This window comes from Eptatretus burgeri, chromosome 8 (genome assembly GCF_056783735.1).
Source record: "Eptatretus burgeri isolate ZD-2024b chromosome 8, Ebu_testis_v1, whole genome shotgun sequence".
NCBI classification, from domain to species: domain Eukaryota; kingdom Metazoa; phylum Chordata; class Myxini; order Myxiniformes; family Myxinidae; genus Eptatretus; species Eptatretus burgeri.
Window position 1 is genome coordinate 93344010 of NC_140968.1, and position 20210 is coordinate 93364219.

A 20210-nucleotide genomic window follows, 5' to 3' on the forward strand; every position below is an offset into this window, starting at 1 on the left:
TTCAACTTGGAGTGTGCTGTCCAAATACATTCGGTGTGCTCTTTTGTCTTGAAATGGTATCGGCTGAAGAGTATGCATGGCTTTCTGCATTCCTAACAACGAGTTAACAGGCACCTCTGCCAGTACCCTTTTCGGCCTACCTTCGGTGGGCAATGTGCTGCTGCGGCTCACGGACCGTATCCGGCCCGAGGGTTTCTCGGTTTCTCGGAGCTCGGGCCGGATGGAGTACCAGAGTAAGGCTGAAGTATGTGCTTATCTGCTTGCCTTGCGTGGTCACTTAAGGCCAGTATTGCGGTTGGAACCAGAGGTCAAACCAGGTTTGTAACCTCTACGTAGCCCCAATAACTGTTAAATGTCACGTTTAGAGTTTCGGTGCCATCCACGCATTGCTCCATTATAGTAAGATTCTCCAAAAAAAAAATAAAAAAGGCATGTGTTGTGTTTACTTTTTTAAAAAAATCGTTTTTGAAATGACTAGTTTGTTCCTTTTTGTGAAGGGATGGATAGGATTGCCTTGTATCAGCATGATATCTCAAGATGCAAATTCTGCGGTTTGTCCAATCGCCTTGTGACCTCGGCTTGCATGACATATTTTGCATACGAGACCCTTGGTGGCCTCAAACGGTCCAGTGCTACAAACGTGAAACTCCAGGAGTGTCATGACGTTGATAAAATGCACAAAATCTGTCAGTAATGTTGTACATCTACTGCAACTACTAAAACGTGCTGATCCACTGTGCTCGCATAGTCGACAATTTTTTTAATCTGTCTTGCTTCTGTACGTAACTAAAGGGCTGTCTCATCTTGTTCTGCTTTAGGTCAGAGCGGTCTTGGAAAGTCGACGCTCATTAACACGCTGTTCAAAGCGCAAGTGAGCCGCAAGTCGTGCAATCCAAACAATGAAGAAAAAATTCCCAAAACGGTCGAGATAAAGTCGGTGAGCCACGGTGAGGCAGCACCGCCATGTTTAACATTTTGATTCACTGATGAGTGCTCAGGCTTCCATCTGAAGTTTTAATTTTTTTTATTTTTCATTGTGACTTGCAGTGATTGAGGAGAAGGGGGTGAAGATGAAACTTTCCGTCATCGACACGCCAGGCTTTGGAGATCAAATAAACAATTGCAATTGGTAAGACTTTTTTTTTTGTACCAACATAAAGTGCCCGAAAGGACGCTTAGCTCGTCGTGACATCGTTGCAGCGCCACTCCATATTGGCGTCGTATTAAGTTTGAAGCTTCCACCATGTCTGCACTGTTTTCCGTCACACGTGGCGATTTGACACACATGGATGGGATTTTTGAGTGTGAATGCAATTTTGCAGTTTCCTTGAGTTCTGCTGGGAAATAGTCAAGTTTATTCTGATAACAAGCTGAGCAGTGATCCCTGCTGTGACTTCACCAATGTTCAAGCTTCGACCTTCTTTAATCCCTTCATTTTTGTCTCATCATATCCTGTCCGTCTGTTTTTTTTGGCTCCTCGGTTCCCTGCGTTGCTTTGCCGGCTTGCACCCTTCCAATGTGCATCACATGCATCGTTAACAGGATGTTGGTCCAAAGCAGCAATGAGTTATGGAAGATTACAGCTTGAATTGCATTTGTAAATGTGGCTTAAATACGGAGTACAAAGCATCCCAAAACACTTAAAACTTGTAATGCATGAGTCAGTCATGACTCTGAGTTCTGGTGCCATGATTCCTTTTACCATTTCATCATATTGTCGTCGTTGCTTTGATTTTGTTCAGCCTGACTTAAAAAATTAGAGAGTTCATAGAACGCATTACCCTGCGCTGTGTTGAGAAATGAGGACATGAGTGGAGTCTGCGAGCGGCAAATTTGATTGGCCGTGATGACGTAAAAATGCCGTAATATTTTGTCTGAGCACTGTTAAACGGAAAGTTTTTGAAAGTGCCAAAAAGGCAATTCGTGTTCTACAGTGTTCGTGTATATAATTCAATTGAAATTAAATAAAGATCTTAAATGGTGGAGAAATTTTTTTTCGGAAGTTTATGCAGCTGAATTCAGCTGCCTGATGCAGCGCCTTTTACACCACCTTATTTAACATAGTACATTATTTTTTTTTTGAATTTGTGTTCAAAATGTAACGTTCAGTTGAAATCAAGTTGGTCCTCCATCTTTAATTGACATTTGCAGATACGAGTGAACCAATTGCTTTACCCCGCTTTTCGCTTCGCATGCATGGGGTTATGATGATTGATTGACTTTAAACCATCAAGTTTCAGCCATGCTCGTGATGTTAGCATGGAACCAAACTCATCACGGATATTTCTGGCTTCAAATATGCAGGCAAATAGGCCGTGTACTTTGAAATGTAAATTTATCACGTGCGTGCACTGCATTGTACCTTCACCAAGGGGTCGTACGAAACGATGTCTGGACACGTCCGGAGGTGTTTTTATTTTTTATTTTTTTATTTTTTAGCAGTCGGAACTGCTGTTAAGCTCGATTCCACTGTTTAAATTTAAATTTCGTGGAAATTAAATAAATTAAATAAAGTTACAAACAAACACCACCCGGAGAAGTCTGGAAATTGAATTAAATAAAGTTACGAACACCAACCGGAGAAGTCCGTAAATTAAATTAATCAAGTCTGGAAATTAAGTAAACTAGCAGATATCCGTCTACGATTGGTATGGGGGACAGGACAAATCGCAATACTCAGTTAGGGTAGTTTCTTTGGATGTTTTGTGCCGCATTCAACAGTTCAGTTCATATTGGTGGCGTGTGTTGGTGCCCATGGTCACGTTTGAGACCGGTCGCTTTAGATTGTTGGCCTTGACACGTAGTGCCAGATGCGTAACACGAACGATTTGACAAATTCATCGTTTCTATGTTACCTCCATCAACAGATTAACAACATGGCAGGATAAAAGTCGTAAATACTGAGTTGAACAAATGTCCTGAACTCGTAGACTTGGATAAGTAAAGCACGTCATCTGGGACCCGGCCGTCGGTTTGCCGCCGAACGCTGCTGATTGTGACGTCATCGATTCTCTCTTTGAAAATTCTATCTACATTCGATTTTTTTTTTTTTTTTGAATCCGCTATCACCTGCGTAAATACATGGAACACAAAATGTGAAGATTTCGAAAGTATGAACAGAATATGTTCGGAGAAAAGTGTGTTAGAAGTTCCAGGCTTACGCCCATTATATTATTATTATTATGATTAAATAAAGTTCCCAACTTCTCCGGGCGGTGTTGTTAACTTTATTTAATCTATTTAATTTCCAGACTTCTCCGGGTGGTGTCTGTAACTTCATTCAATTTATTTAATTTCCAGACTTCTGCGGGCGGTGTCTCGTAACTTTATTTAATTTGTTTAATTATTGGAACACCACAATTGAAATTTAAACAGCTGAGAATTGAGGTGAACAGCAGTTCCAACTGCTAAAAAATTTTTTTTTTTTTTTAAAGTCTCTGAGCGGTGTTTAGTGCAATCGTCATCAAAAGTTTGAACAAATTGTAGAAATATACATTTAATCATTTATCGGCTTCCACGATTTCTTCGTCCTTGGTTTTTGCTTTCACCGGAGTCTTGCACATCTTGTAACTTTTATGCAATTATTGTTCCCGTGAAGTTTAATCGAATTTACGTCGATCTGCTTTTCTTTTGTAATTTATAAACTGTTTATGGTCTTTTTATTTTTCCTTTTTGAATCTGAAACTTGATGATCGACTGTGTCCAGCTGGGAGCCTGTCCTGCGACACATCAATCATCAGTATGAGGCATACTTGTGCGAAGAAGTCAACATCAATCGAAAAAAGTGCATTCCGGATAGTCGGGTGCACTGCTGCGTTTACTTCATTCCTCCCACCGGGCACTCGTAAGTTCTTTCACTTTGTTTGTTGGAGAGGTTTTTTTTTAATTCATCTTGCACTGGGTTGGTTCTGTTTTCTTTTTTGTTTGAATTATTTGCTCAAAAGTTTCCACGAGTAAAATTAATATAAAAGGCCACTTGAGGGTTGGGGATTGGGGCTGGGGAGGGGGGGGGGTATCAGGTGAAAGGGGAGGGGGAGGGAGAATGCTGTTACTTAATATTTTTTTTGAATTTGAGATGGGAGAATATGCAGGGTTTTACATGCGCTAATCAAGTTTACCTGCCTCGTGATTTGCAGTCTGCGGATACTTGACATAGAGTTCATGAAACGCTTGTGCAAAGTGGTGAACATAGTCCCGGTCATCGCCAAAGCAGACACGCTGACGTTGGAAGAGCGAGCCACGTTCAAAAAAAAGGTGGTTTTGTGACGTTCTTGTCCGCCTGTCATGACTGGTTCCCCTATTTTTTTGGAATGTGCACAGTTCTGAGATGCCAAAAGCTAAAATGGCAAAACTCCCATGTGTAATGTATTTCGAGCGAGTGGGAAGAATGTCGAACCAAAAAAAAAAAAAACCTCATCTATCCAATATTTGTGCTAAAATGGAGGTGTTTTTGAGGTCTATCTCACCTTCAGCATGGCCTTCAGTGCTCGGTCTCCCTAAGTCGCTCCCAGCCGTACCCATCCACCAACCAAACCTTCATTCTCCTACCCTTCCTTTTATCCCCCATTCCTCCTCTTCCTTCCCTGTTTTTTTTTATTACATGAGATTGATGAAAGCTACTGAATCACTTACTCATTCTGACCTGATATTTGTAGATCAAGGAAGATCTCGTTCTGAATGGAATAGACATCTACCCACAGAAGGAATTTGATGAAGATGCAGATGATAAGGTTGTGAACGACAGGATACGGGTGAGTTTGTGATTACCGGACGTGGAGGGGGTGGGTGCTCGTTGCATAAATCCGGGTTTGAACATTTAGATTGTGTCATCACCACAAGGTCGCAGATGGTCTTTCGGCAATGCCATGGTGACGGCTGCAATCGCCACGGATGAGGAACAAAGACTTGCGTTGAACAATTACGATTGTCTGTCCATGTTAACAGCAGTTGAGGTGTGTGTTGTTGGTTGTTCGCTCCTTATGCGGGTTTCAGAAGGTGGGACGGAGTCCTCCCAGGGCTTGAAGTATCCACTTCCATTTCGGCAATGGGGTGGTTGCAATTCATGGACCAATTTGTGAAGTTTTCTTGTTCTCAAAGTTTTGTTCTGAGGGTTCTTTTCAGGATCGTCACCCGGACCCGGACGGCTTCCAACTGTAGTTTGTAATAACATTCCCGGGGACGGATTTTAAGATCTCTGTAAGGTTCTTATGCATCTTTCCTGGAGTTCTGATAATAATTAATCAATCGTACAATTTTAGCACTCTTCAGTTTCCAAGATGTTTTTTTTTTCCATTCATTTTTGAAATCCTGGTTATTTGGTCATTTTCTTGATTTCTGTGTTGTTTCGGCTAAAATCGCTGGGTACTGAAACCTCATTTAGCAAAACCTTCTTTTCTTTTTTTGTACATCAGTTCTATATCCGGTCACCGTGCTTTGTTTTCTCTGTTCACGCTCGATGGGTTCACGATGTCATATGTGAGCTTTACTTCCTTGTTTTCAATGATTGTTTTTGGTTCATGTTTCCATGAGTTTTCTGGAACTGAGATATTGACACTTTTGCAGATGTGCCGGTGGATTACTCGACATACCTTGTTGTGCCTTTGTGTGCAGCTGCTCGTAACATGTTTTTTTTTTGTTTTTTTTGACATCCTGATAAGAGGTTTTATTTATTAACTTATTCATTTTTTGTGGGTGAGGTTGTGCCCTTGATGCAGTGCTGCAGAAATAGCCTGACTGGAGAAGTCGGTGATATTTGAACAAAGACATTGAGTATTGGTGGTCCACACTTAGGGAGGGTGGAGGAGGGGAAGGGGTGTGGGGACATCAGGTATGTTGAGGGATTGGGGTTGATGGATTTAGGTCGGTGGTGACAGGGCTCATGGGGGAAGAAGATGTAGGGGGAGGGGTAAATGTAAACATGGAGGGGGGTTCATGATCGTGAGCCTCCACTCCCTGCAGACCGGGTTTCTTTCATGTATCCTAAGTTTTGCCAAATGACAACAATGCAACCAGGATGAAGAGAACATTGGTTTAAAAGCATGAAGAAAAGTTGTGCTGTATGAACGCGATGAGACTTGGGGTTGGCTAATGATCCATGAGATAAATGTGGGGGGGGGGTGAGGAGGAGGAGGAGGAGGAAGAGGAGAAAGAGGAGGAGGGGGAGGAGGTCATTTGGAAATGGCAGTAAAGACAGATGAAAGATTTTTCAAACGTCGTTTAAAAAGTTTTGGAAGCAAGGAAGGCAGTTTGAGGATTAAGCGTTTAAAAGGACGTGGAATCCGAGAAGAAAGAACTGATGGATAGAATGAGTGAGGGGTTTTGCTTTTGTTAAAAACAAAAAACAAAAAAAAAGTTAATGAGTTTTATTGTTGTAGGGAGATTGGTGATAAAGATGAGCTTTAGGGTAACAAGAAAAAAAAGAGAAGGAAGTGAGAATGTGGAAAGCTTGTGCTTCACGAGCATATGGAATAGCTGAAGCCTCGACAAACACAAAGTCAAGGTCAACGTAACAGGACCAAGTTGGAACGGACAAGTGGTTGGCAACAAATTGATGACATGATTAATGACATGGGGAACGAACGACAACAGTAAAACATGACAGATCCAGTGCGTTGGGAGAGGATGTCAAGGAGATGAAAAAAAACCTGCACTCTTAACGAAACGGCAACTGGAAGATTGCAAGGCAAGGAGTGGGGTCGTGGGGGGGCATGTGGATGTCGGGGCAATTTGTCCTCAATAATTTGTGGTGTGAAAGTGTAAGCGAGCCATTGGGGGAGTTCTAACAGCTTGAACAAAAAAGCATTTTGTAAGATTGTTTCAGATAACGACACTGACACCTCCAGAATGGATTGACATTTGAAAGAGCGACTCATTTGGATGCGTGCAAAGATTTATTTATTTTTAATTTTTTTTTCACATGGAAAGAAGAACTTTTGACAATTTGATAAACATAACATTAGAGTTCCGAAGTTGTGGGTTAATACCACTTGATTCAAATCTGGATATGTTATCTCATTTACAAGAACTTCTTTATAAATTTCTCACTATACTGGGCGTAGTGGCGTGCACCTGTAATCCGGCGACTAGGAGGCTTGGGTTGGAGGATCGCTTGAGGACGGGAGCTCTGTGCTGAGCCGTGCTATGAGAGGGTGGAGGGCAGCCCGGAATCATGGCGAAACCCAATCCTTATCCCTGTGTCGTGAGAGGCGACCAGGGTTTCATCAGGAAGGGCATCCGGCGTAAAACCTGTGCCAAATCAGTATGCGGATCATAACGGATGATCCGCTGTGGCGACCCCTAACGGGAGCAGCCGAAAGCAGAAGAACAGTTTATAAATTTATCACTATCATCCATAAGATGAATAATCTGAATATTTAACTCGGATGAAATATTTTTATTCGATTAAACTGGTAATTTTAAAGCTATTATCAGTAAACCATCGAGTTGGAAGCAGTGTTCATAATTTCTCTTACCTGTTATTATCATAAATATACTGCAACATATGCCTGGTGTTGACTTGATGGTTATGGTGGTGGGCTTATGATCCTCTGGTCCTGAGTTTAAATCCCCCTCGGCCATTGAATTGATACCAGGTGGGGTTGACTCAACCTGTCATCCTTCCGAGGTCGGCAAAATGAGTACCAGCATGCTTGTATACTGTCGGAGTGGCGACCCGTCCAGGATCGTGCCCATTAACGCAGGAGACTGCTTAGACAGCACCAACGCTCAGGACAGAGTGTGGTCCCAATGCATGGATGGACTCGTTTAGTTAATAAAACGAGACACTCGAGACGTTTTGTGAGAAGGACACAGAGGAAACCTCGTGTAGTCATTGACCTCCGTCACCCCAAGCTACGTTACGAATGACTGCACCTTTTGGAGAGCTTTGTACAGTTTCCACACTTTAGGCCAAATTCTTTTAATGCTGCTACGTTTGCACACGTAATAAATAGATATCCCTTAGTTATTTTTTTAACTTATTTCTCGTTTTCCCCCATTCGTTTAATTCTGCTGAACGTACTTCTGTAAACATTTGGCCTTTTTCAGCTGTGATGTCAAATGATGGCCAGGATGCCATTTGTTCGGTGGATGTGTTTTGTTTCCTTAATCAAAACAGGAATACGTTTGGGCAAGTTGGACTGAAGAGGCTTTTACTGTCTCGATTGTCTCGTTTACCTCCATCACCGAAGGTGGACCGAGGTTATGTTTTCACCCCTCTTCATTCGTCTGTCTGTCTGTGAGCATGATATCTCAAAAAATTATTCATAGATTCAGATGAAACTTGGTGGACATGTCGGGTGTGCAACAAGGTTCAATTGATTAAGATTCTGGTGAAGATCCGGATCCGGATACAAGAACTTTCAGTGATTCTTCAACATTGACGGATGGGGCCAAAAACGATATTTAGCATGATATCTGGAAACGTGACGGGTGGATTATGGCAAAACTCGGTGGACGAGTTGGGTAGGTTACAAGAATAAGCCGATTAGATTTTGGTTCCGGTCCGGATGCAGGTCCAGGGTTATCGGTGGGATACAAATCGTAAACGGTTCAGCATGGCAAAGGTATACGCTCTACCGAGTGCCGCTCTAGTTCTTGAAACGTTTGTTGTTATTCTGTCCGTAGAAATGTCAAATTTCATTACGAGTCTTTTTTCGAAAAAGTACTTCTTTTTGTAAAACAGGAAAAAAGATAAACGTACTTCTGTGAAAATAACTATTCTGCAAAATCTTGCGGGGTTTGTTGTGCAAGTGATTGACCGAATGATTTTTAAACGTGTTGGTTAATTATTTCGTGATCTTATGGCTCGTGGAGGAGCTCGAGTGATTAAATCACAAGTCTGACATCGGTCGATATATCATTGTGTGGGACATCAATTGAGATGGGAATGCTGAGCGGCACAACTCAGACCTGTAAACCTGAAGGTGTACGGTATTCGTGTTACGTATGACTCTGACGTTGTCTTTGGCAAAATTACAGCATTGGTTCAGTTTCATGAACAAACACAAAACTTAGTTATTTATAAATTTTTATTTTCTTTCCTGAGTCTTGTAACGCCTCATCTCCAAGAGCTCGGTATAAAAGGAAGCTCGTCTCACTCCTCTCACCCAAATGATCCGTCTTGGGCAGTGCGGGCCCAACAGGAAGCAAAAGCAAAGCTGAGTCCGGGCCCTTCCCCTTTTATCAAAACAAATTCTAAACAGGATGGCACGGTCTAGTGACACGATTCGTGCCTGCGGTCCTTGGGAAATGAGATGCTGGAACTTTGAATGCAAGAATAAAATCCACGCATTTGGAAGACCCCAGAGTCCCAAAAGACCCAAGGTATGATGCTGGAACTTTGAATGCAGGAATAAAATCCGCATTGAGTAACGATGATTATTGAGAAGGTGGTTTAACGTCACCAAAAATTGTTTTGAGGATCAGGCATATCCATCGACACATATTTGAATCAAATTGTATTTTCTAGTTTTCATGTTAAAATAAGATCGTCATTAGTGTTCTGGCTTGTTAGTCTGTTCAAAATATTTGTTTGGTTGGATGTCTGGATCGACATTTGAAATGTTTAATTTTGGCCTCGACGTTTGGCAAAGCGAGGAATTATTTTATATCAAGCATTAATGGTATTTGGCCTTGATTACCTCTGTCACTGAAGGTAGATTGGAGGTTGTGTTTTCACCCCTGTTTGTCTGTCTTTGTTTGTCTGTGAGCAGGACGTCTTGAGTTATGGATGGATTCGGACAAAACTTGGAGGACAGGTTGGGTATGTGACGAGGACGAATTTATTCGATTTTGGTGAAGATCTGGAAATGAGAATTATTTAGTTTTTCAAGTGATTCTTCACCATTGAGAGATGGGGCCAAAACGATATCTAGTTATGAACTGGTTATGATGAAACTTGGTCGATGAGTTGGGTAATTGACCAGTAGAAGCCGATTACATTTTGGTGTGTGACAAGGACGAATACTCCAGATGCTGATCTGGCCTATCGGTGGGATATAAAACGTAAACTGTTAAGCCTGGCGGAGGTATGCACTCTACCGAATGCCGTTCTACTTTGTTCTAGTGAATGTGTGCAGTTGATATACTATATATATATATATATATATATATATATATATATATATATATATATATATATATATATATATATATATTGTTACGTTTGAGGGGGGGTATGCATTCAAAGGGTAATTAGGATGTTTAATTAGGTATGCCATGCTGTTCGAGTGTACCAGGATCTCGATGTAATAAGTAGCAATTCAGTGGTGATAAGTTGTCTAGTAAATGTCCATTTCTTCAAGGGGGAAATGATAATTGTCACGTAATTAGATAGGGACACGGGATAGGGTAAGTGTGTCTGCGTAAACCCCTTTTAGTATTCTCTGGAGGCTTGCCGTGACGTCACAGGACAGTGCTGCGGATGGCTCCGCCCCGTGATCACGATTGGCGGAAGGCGACGGCGGTGGGCCAATAAAACGGCGTGATTGGAAGTGACGAGGACGGGAGGATAAAAAGGTTCTGTTCAGGGTCGAAAAGGAAGAGGAAGAAGATCGGGATAGAAAAACCGTTTTGGTGGAGGCTGTTGTGCTGGGAGCATGCTTGTTGTTGCGCTGATTCGGCCCTGGTTTGATCGTGTCTTGTAGCCTTGCTGAGCCTCGTGCCTCACTTTGGTTGGCTCTGGGGTTCTGCTGGCTCGGAGTACGGGGTCGAACGGCGGGCGGACCTGCCTCCCTCTCCTGCTCGCAATTTTGCGCCAGAACTGGTTCCCTGGCGGCTGTGAGCGGACTTGGGCCAAGACCAGGAGGTCGACAGTACCACGGTTTCTCCTGCCTCCCTGACGAGAACAAGGCCAGCTCGTCCGACGCCAATCTAGGGACTGTTGCGTCCAAACCACGGTCCAGCCTGACCACCAGGAATAGCTATGTTGTGTGTGTGTGTGTGTGTGTGTGTGTGTGTGTGTGTGTGTGTGTGTGTGTGTGTGTGTGTGTGTGTGTGTGTGTGTGTGTGTGTGTGTGTGTGTGTGTGTGTGTGTGTGTGTGTACCTGGCGCCTTAGAGGGTTTGAGATTTGTATATTCATTGGAATTGTCTGTGTTTTCCCCACGCCCGAACCCACACCACCATCCCGTCGAATCACCCCAGATCCATCTTCTTGCCGAGTCTTGTTATTTCTGGTTAGGGAAATAAATGTTATCAACTCAGTGAAAAGCGACTCGTGCCACCTTCCTCGTCCCGTTTGCGGTAGAGCGATTAGAACCGCCATCTTTGGGTTATAAACAAATAAACCGCCTCCATCGTTTTGGCTCATTCTACGTTGGCGGGACTGTTCAAGTCCCGTGAACGTCACTATATATATATATATATATACATATATATATATATATATATATATATATATATATATATATATATATATATATATATATATATATATATATATATATATATATATATATATATATATATATATATATATATATATATATATATATATATAATGTTGTGCAACTCGGTGCATTTTGAAAGTTAAAAACGACGTCGTTCTTTGTAATGCTATCAACCTATTGCTGAACGAGAATGACGCATTGCGAAGGATTCTAGAAGATGTCGCCAGTGTTCATCTAGTTGTGTGTTTTGACTCTGTTGTTGTGAAGTTGGGGTTGACCTATTTGGCACTGTCTTCTGAGTGCTTGGCTCAGTGTGCAGGAATTCCTGGTTCAAGTCTCTTCATGTGTTTTTTTTTTGCAGTTCATGCAAAACGAGTTGATGTCTCTCAATGTCCTTGTCCTGCACGTGATTATACGTACGAGTGGCATTTGGGGAGGGTAGGTTTCTTTGTCCGGCTGATATTAAACGTGAAGTGCAATCTGTTTGCAAAAGACTGTGCGACGATGAGTACCGTGGAACGTATGCTTGCGGATACCGTGAAGCAGTTTACTCACATCTGGGCCAATGTGTGCCATGCTGGCAACTTTGTCAGAAAATGTTTACAATTTCTCCAGAGTTGCCCAACGTGTCAGTGTGGAAGTTCTGGTAACGGAGAGCCAATAGATGACTGTGTCCAAGCTATGGGAATCCATTTGTTGGGACTCATTTTTGCAACACGCTCGTTTTGGTGGAAGAGAAACCCAAACAGATCGGAATTGTATAAAATAATGTCAGCATTTATTTATTTAGTTATTTTTTTGAGCTGAGATTCATTTGCTGATGTCATTGAAGTTCGTTCTACTTTAGTCAACTTAGAAAATACATTTGCAGTTATTTCTACCTTCAATGACCCGACCTAACCCAACCCTCTGATTTGCAGATCACTCTTTCTGTCTCTCTCTCTCTCTCTCTCTCTCTCTCTCTCTCTCTCTGATGCCCTCTTTTCCAATGCACTCTTGTCAAGTGTGTTGCCTTTTTATCTCCACCACCAAAGGTTGATGGAGATTATGTTTTGACCCGTTTGTCTGTTTGTCTCTATGAGCAGGATATCTCAAAAAGCTAGACAGATTTGGATGAAACTTGGTGGAGAGGTTGTGTGCGTGCGAGCGTGCGTGCGCATGTGCCAAGGAAGAATTGCTTCAGTTTTGGTGATTTATTTGGATGTGAGAGTTTTTAAAATTTAACAAGTGATTCTTCACCATTTGAGAGTTGAGGCCAAAAACGATATGTAGCATGATGTTTAAAAAAGTTGTGGATGAGCTGGATCTGTGACGAGAACAAGCAGATTCGATTTTGGTTCCAGTCCAGATTCAGATCTGGCCTATCAGAGGGATATAAAACGTAAACTGCTCAGCCCAGTGGAGGTATGGCTTTTGACCGAGTGCCGTTCTAGTTACCCTCAATCTCCTTATTCTTCTCCAAGTGGATATATATATATATATTTTTTTTTATTAAACCCGAGGCTGTTAGTGATTTGTGATCCGAGAAATTTAGCTTCAGCATTCCCGGGGAGGGGGGTTGAAATGAGTAACGTTAAATTCCCCCCAGAGTTTGAAAGGATCGTTGTAGACGGTGTAAAGCCAACTGGAAATGAAATAAAACACATTCTGGGTTTACCCCTGCACGCTTAACAATGTAACCTCACACCGAGCCGAGCCTTGGCCCTCCAGTCCTACGTCATGCATTCTGAATGTTCTTTCATTCATTACAATTCTGCCTGTTGAACTTTGCTGACAAATAAAACGTACAGGTTTTTCTCAACAGAGTTGTATAGTTGTCTGGTTTTCTAACTTTTTCTTCCTTTTTCTTCCTTTAAATGCCACTTGTTAAGGCACTCGGCATACACTGGTGTCGGTAGTTGTCAGTGTCTCAAAATGTTTTTGCTCCAATCGTAGTGTTCGCACAATGAGACCGAAACGGTGCGTCGAACGAACTGCAAAAAAAAAACCGTTCGCTCGGTCGGTCGTTGATGTCACATCAGGCACTCGTAAGATGGATTGATAATTTGTCACAGGGTGCTCCACGACAAATCCCTTTTTAAATGGCCTCAGTTGAACAAACACCTTTTCATAGGAATTTCGACAGAACCACTGCCATACGTCACTTGACACAAGTTTATCCATTGATCGGACCATAGTGCTTAATTTGCTCGTCTGTACTCGAGCGAGGTGATTGAGGGTATAAAGGTAACGTACTGGCCCTGACCGTGGGGCCACAGTTGTATAAGTAGGGGGAAGAGAAGATTTGTTTTGCGTAATGCATGTGGCTATGGAAAGGGGGAAGAGGGGTTGGGGGGGGGGCGTGGTGGAGGGGGTGCACTGTTCTGTGTGGACCATTTGTCATTTTAAGCAATTGTTCGGTGTTCAGTATTAACATTATAAATGTCTGTCCTCGGTAGTCTGGACGTGATTTCTGCACCTGTTTATTCACTGATGTTTTTCGTGGAGCCGTTTTGGCACATCATTGTTCCTTTGGCACTCACCTGGCATGTTCCTCGTCGAATGTAAACTTAGGGGTTTGTTGGATTTTTTTTAATATTTTTTAACTTTTGGGCCTCACTGTCAGCCAAACTGCTGCTGGGCTGTTCGAGGTTTTTCATTGGAAAAAAAAAATTCAACTGCTCACAGTGTACAAGGCCTTTTTACTTATCTCGATGTACTACTGCTGTCCCCCCTATTAGCTCTGGCCCCAACATCACATTTGTCCCCCCTGGAGTCAATGGAATCCAAAGCTCTCAACATTGTTGGCATCTTCCATGAGTACACTAAAGCACAAGGTCTTTCGCTCTCACATTGCAGGCAAGTTCGTAGCCTCTGCTTTGGTCGAGCTCCCTGTGCTCTCTCAACCCTTTAAATCTTCCTATAAACTCCAGGAGGTATGCACTCTTCCAGTAACCTCAGCCCCCCACCTCCCTGGTTAAGTTTATAAAATCCAGCCTGTATGCCCACCACAACTCTTTTGTTTCATGCCTCTCTCCCATCTGTTTAGCTACCTTCCTGAAGCTGTTATATCCCACTAGGTTCCCTGAGGCTTCAAGCAGGCAGTGCACCACCATCTCTCATTGCCTTGACACCCCCACCCCTCCCCAATCAGTCTTTAAGAAAAAATAAAAAAAGATTTAACCCCCATATACCCGACCTAAGCTAACCTTCATAATTGCAGGTTACTGTTTTCTCCATACCTTCCCTCCTTTCCCCCCCCCCCGGTTTGTTCATTCATTACCTTGCTTATTGTGTCCAACTGTCACGCCACCACTGATCTGTCAGTTTATTGCCTTCTTTACTCGCCGTCACCTCACTCATCCATGAACCTTGATCTTGTAAAGAAAAAATATCTTTGTCCCTCTACGTAACACACACTTTGTAATTGCGTGTTTCTCCCACTATACTTTATTGCTGGTGTCACATCACTTGATTGACCAACCAATTAGCTCCTCGAGTCGTTGGTAATGCTGAATGCAGCTATTTCCCCAATTGGCATATTTTTAGCTTTTTTTTAGGAAAAAAAACAAACAAAAAAGTTGATGGACTGAGTACCATTTTTAGTTCGCCTGTTCGAAGAACAGAGAGCTATAGCGATACCCCCGGCGTGAGCGTGAAAATGTTAAAGTTTTTGGTGCGTTATTTTTTCCTTTATAATGTTTTTATCGACCACACTATTTTTTTATACGCCCGATATATATGTTTATATATATATATATATATATATATATATATATATATATATATATATATATATATATATATATATATATATACATATATATGTCGGGGCGTATAATGTGATACCGGTCGTCCTTCTGTTTGTCTGTCTGTCCGTCCATTCCTGTCCGCACTCTAACTCCCAAAGTTTTCAACTTTCACGTTTCATATCTGGTACATAGGTACAGACTGTGGAGACGGTGTGTCGCGACATACGTTCATCATCTAGAGTGGTTGCCATGGCAACCAGGATGCTGTTTTCCACGTAGTAGCACAATTCTGTATATACCTTCTTGTTCGGGCGTATATTGTGCTCACTTGCGCTCTTGTTACTGATTACAACATGCAAATACATATATTGCTTTAAAATTATTTGAATCAGACTTCACTGCAATGCTTTATAAAAAATATTAATTACTAGACGAGTCTTTTAAAAACGATAAATGTATAAACAGGCGAGCATTGGGTGGCTTTGACACCAACTCTGGTTCTATGCATCAAGCTTGATGACTTCCTGAACTTCTTGCCGTTTCTCTCCAGCGGTTTCCTCCTCTACTACAGAAACAAATATAATTGGCCAAACGCACAAAAATGATGAGAATAGTATTTTTGTTTTGAAAATTTGGTTTCTTCTTCTTCTTCTGCTGCTGCTTTTTCCAGTGAGGTTTTTTTGTGAGGATCTTTACCTGTTGGGTGGTATGCATGCAGGACCTGCTCCCTTTTGCCGTGGTCGGCAGTGACAAGGACTACCAAGTCAATGGCAGGAAGACTCTTGGCAGGAAGACCAATTGGGGTATTGTGGAAGGTAGGGCGTCGCCCTGGGTGGCATTTTGTCACATCCTGTTTAAAACCCAGATCTTCTGTGTGGTGACCTCCACACCCCTCCACCCCACTCACCCGATTTGGTAAGAATTGGAGTTTGTGCATATGTAGGAAGCTGCGAATACAATTGCTTCCTGCTTCCTTCCCTCTTCCATGCACGTTCTGCAATTATTTTTGTTTCAAGCTTTTGAATTTGAAAGTGAACCGCATGTGTATAATTGTTTTTCAGTATGTCTATTACTGGTGAATAAGTTGTCATAATACAATTATTTTCCTTTTTTTTTTTTCCTCCCCTCTTTCAGTTGAAAATGTCTCCCATTGTGAATTCTCCCATTTGCGTGAGCTACTTATAAGGTACGTGAGCATAAATGGAGAAATCGGTCAGGAAGCCGGAATTTCTTTGTGACCCGATGGCGTTTTTTTGCTTGACAAAGGTCTCGACTTTACTTTAAGAAGGGAAAGCGAGCAGGTGGCAAGAAGCGGTCACGCCTTTTCATGCACGGCCTGCATGGAGGAATTGCTAATGCCCCTTTGTGATCAGAATCTCAAGGCTACCGGTGACCCTTTCATTTCCTCCCCCCCTTCAGCACATGTAGATTACTTGTGGAATGCACTGGATTGTTTGAATAAGGAAGCCGTGCTGGAGGGGAATGGCTGCGGCCGAGGTGGCAATCTTTTGCAGCCTGTGGTTACGTCCACACCTCTGGGGAATCGCATGCCTCACCTTGTATTGTGGCTTGAGCATAAAATGTTGGTTCTTCAAAATACAATGTGAAATTGAAAGTTTGAAAAATTTTGATCTGTGCAAGGAGTTCAATGTGGCAAAGCAGTTTTTTTATTAGCTCACCTGTTCGAAGAACAGAGAGCTATAGCGATACCTCCGGCGTGAGCGTCAGCGTGAAAATGTTAAAGTTTTTGGTGCAAGTTATTTCCTTTCTAATGTTTTTATCTACCACACTATTTTGTACTGATTACAAATACATATATTGCTTTAAAATTATTTGGATCAGACTTCACTGCAATGCTTTATTAAAAATATTATTAGACTAGTCTTTTAAAAATGATAAATGTATAAACAGGCGAGCATTGGGTGGCTTTGACACCGACTCTCTGGTTCTTGTTGTGTTGCACTCCGCCACCGAAGGTAGATGGATGTTGTGTTTGTCCGTCTGTTTGTCTGTAAGTTGGACGTCTCAAAAAGTTTTGGACAGGTTGGGAGTATGACCAGAACAAGCCGATTTGTATTTTGATGAGGATCCCGATCCGAGAATTTTTTTTTTATTTCGATGTTTTAAAGTGATTTTTCACCAATGAAAGGTAGGGCCAAAAATGATATGTAGCACGATATTTAAAAAAAAAAGTTATGGAAGAGTTGTGACAAATCTAGGTGGACGAGTTGAGTAGGTGACCCGAAACAGATGATTCGATTTTGGTTAAGATCCGGATGCAGATCCGGCCTATTCGGTGGGATACAAAACGTAAACTGCTCAGCCTGGCAGAGGTATGCGCTCTACCGAGTGCCGTTCTAATTTCCTATGTTTCTGTTGTTCCAGAACACACACGCAAGACCTGAAGGAAGTCACCAGTTGCATCCATTACGAGTCCTATCGAGTGACGCGACTCACCAAGGGAAATCCACAAGCGGCCTCTGTCCCCACAGCCAACGGTGAAGATTAAACCTTCCAGTCCAGCCCGGAATCCATCGTGTTGTGGACCATCTTGTGTTGAGTGGTTGCTGGAAAGTCCGCGGTTTTTTTCATAGGGCTCCTGGACAATGACTCTCTTGAAATATCTGCCATATTTGTCATTTATCCCATCTAGTTGATTCTCATCTTATCATGTATAGAACGATGCAGTGTTCCTGCAATTGTTTTGTTATTTTGTTTTTCATTGTCAAGTATTTTTAAACACCTTCACACAATTGACTGAAGCAACTTCAAACCTTGCGCTGATGACGTTATCATGGAGCTATATCGCTACCATCACCTGGGATTTGAGCCACGCTGATCAGCGTGTTTGTAAATGGCATGCGCGATACCTCCGCAGCACAAAACTGCTGATGTGCTCTCGCATTTAGGGAGATCTTGATAGTTTCTGACCCGAATCGGAACCCCGCTGCATTTTAAAAACTGTCTGCTGGCTTTTCTCAGGAATGGCATTGTTACTATGGTTGCATGACTTTGGACTGTGAGTGAGGTTGTTTTTTTGTTTTTTTTTTATAGAAACGTTGCTGTGTTGGTAACATATTTTGAGGTATATTGTGGTTGATTTTGCTAGACAACTTGTTTACTTTGGTGATTTTTTTTTTTAATTATTATTATTTTTTTAAGCCTTAAAAGTGGAACTGTTTTGTTCCAGGGCCAAACATTGTAACTGCAGCACAACAAGGCATTTAACCATTTTTATCATTTTGGATAAACCTATCGATCCAATGTTCAGCAACTTGCCGAAGGGACAAAATTGGTCTTTGCGGTGTTGATGTGGACCTTACTGAGTGTCCTGCACACACTCCTCTATCTATCTGGTTTTGATCTCTCTGTGGGTTTGGTTAAAGCTATATGGTCTAAACATCCTCTGTCCGTCTTAAGTGTGTAATGCACAATGCATTTGGAGAAAGTTGAAATAAAATTTTGTGCTTTTGTTGCAAAATGTCAGCAAGCTATGTATCGCTTTGTTTTTCCCTTTTGTTGAAAAAAGTTATTATGGTTTTTTTGGGGGGTTTTTTTAACAAAGGTAATCTAATGATATCGGAGAATATCGATAAAACTGCCTTTGCGGAAAATCTTACTGTATGGAAAAATGGATTTATTGAAAGTTGTATGTACGGTTGTTCAGAAAAGAGATTGAAACAATCGAACAGTTCATAACATGAAAATGTATTCTTTCCATTTCGAGCTGGCCTCCAAAGCCAGCCGCTGCCTCTACGTTCTCTGCAGAGCCAACCCCCTCCTCTGCCGTCCTCAACTTACTACAATAACAGTGTATAAAGCTTTCATCAGGAGTGTCATTGAATATGGTTCCACACTATGAACTGCTGCTGCTGCTGCTGCTGCTTCCCATCTTGCGCCTCTTGAGGCTCCAGTCAGAAATTCCCAAGGTAATTGGAATTTTGCATTAGGAAGCTGAGTCTCAGGGTCTGATTTTTGTGCACCGGTGGCAGGTTGGTGACCTTGCAGTGTTTTACTGGCTCTGTACTGATCTTGCTCCTCTTCTCTCAACGCTCCACCAAGCTTCTGCCCCTCCAGGTCTCACACACACACACACACACACACACACACACACACACACACACACACACACACACACACACACACACACACACACACACACACACACACACACACACACACACACACTGCCAGAAAAAACTTTCCTTTCCCCCCTCTCCAAGTCAAAATGGAATATTCACTTTCATTCTTTCATCTCACTCTTTTCTTGCCTGTGGAACTGTCTGCCTGAGTCTGTTGTCTCAAACTCTTTCCTTTGGGATTTTGTATTTTGTCTGCTGCCCACTACCACTTCATGTTCTCTCACATTTCCACTCCTGAGCTTTACTTCCACCACTGGAAGGTTGTGGCAGTCTGTTGAACATGTTGATTGTGAGGAACTGAGGTCATTTAGAGTGCTACCATTTGATGGTTCAGAACATTGAATGTGACATGACATAAAATGTTGATGGTCTGATACCTTAAATTACTGAAAGGAGGAACAGGAATAAAATTAAAAAAAAAAAAACTTCTGAAGCATTTCCTCTTCTCGGAAAAGTTTTCTTGATTCAACACTTGAAAATTAATACTGAGGTTCAAGTGAATACCAGATTAGCCTTTTTTTTCTCTCCACGTATTTGCTCTGCAAGCCATGAGTTGCATTACCTATCGCTCAATAACTTGACTCTGTTGCCAGGATAGTTGAAGTAGAATATTTATTTTCAAACTAGAGTCTGGGTTTGGTTCCTGATCTGACTCTAAGCTCCCACCCGGGTGATTCACAAGAGGAGGGTGTTGCATCGATGCGTATATTGTCCGCGAGCGGGGATGTCATGACGGTTGTCCCATTTGGTGATGTCTGAAAACAGCAGACCATTGTGTGTTGGTACTTTGGGCAAATTCTTGAAATCCTGCTCAGCTCGATAGAGTTGCGATATCGGTGGGACAGTTGTCACCCTCCCTGAAGAGAATGTTAACCTGCAGGCCGGTGCTTTATGAGTGTTTGAACCACTGATCTGTACTGAGCCAGCTGGGTGACAACATTTCGTTTTG

General features: G+C 42.2%; 1 protein-coding gene across 5 annotated transcripts in view; it reads left to right on the forward strand.

The window, feature by feature from the left end:
- Positions 1–18605, forward strand: part of LOC147022297 (septin-9-like) — a 66283-nt gene extending 47678 nt beyond the window's left edge. For all 5 annotated transcript variants that reach the window (XM_085893028.1, XM_085893023.1, XM_085893024.1 and 2 more), the window contains 8 exons: positions 819–947; positions 1048–1129; positions 3707–3844; positions 4137–4254; positions 4656–4751; positions 15838–15934; positions 16254–16305; positions 17505–18605. In XM_085893028.1, the coding sequence (XP_085749154.1) occupies positions 819–947; positions 1048–1129; positions 3707–3844; positions 4137–4254; positions 4656–4751; positions 15838–15934; positions 16254–16305; positions 17505–17628 (836 nt within the window). In that variant the 3' untranslated portion in view covers positions 17629–18605. The remainder of the gene's footprint in view (positions 1–818; positions 948–1047; positions 1130–3706; positions 3845–4136; positions 4255–4655; positions 4752–15837; positions 15935–16253; positions 16306–17504) is intronic.
- Positions 18606–20210: the final 1605 nt, after the last annotated feature.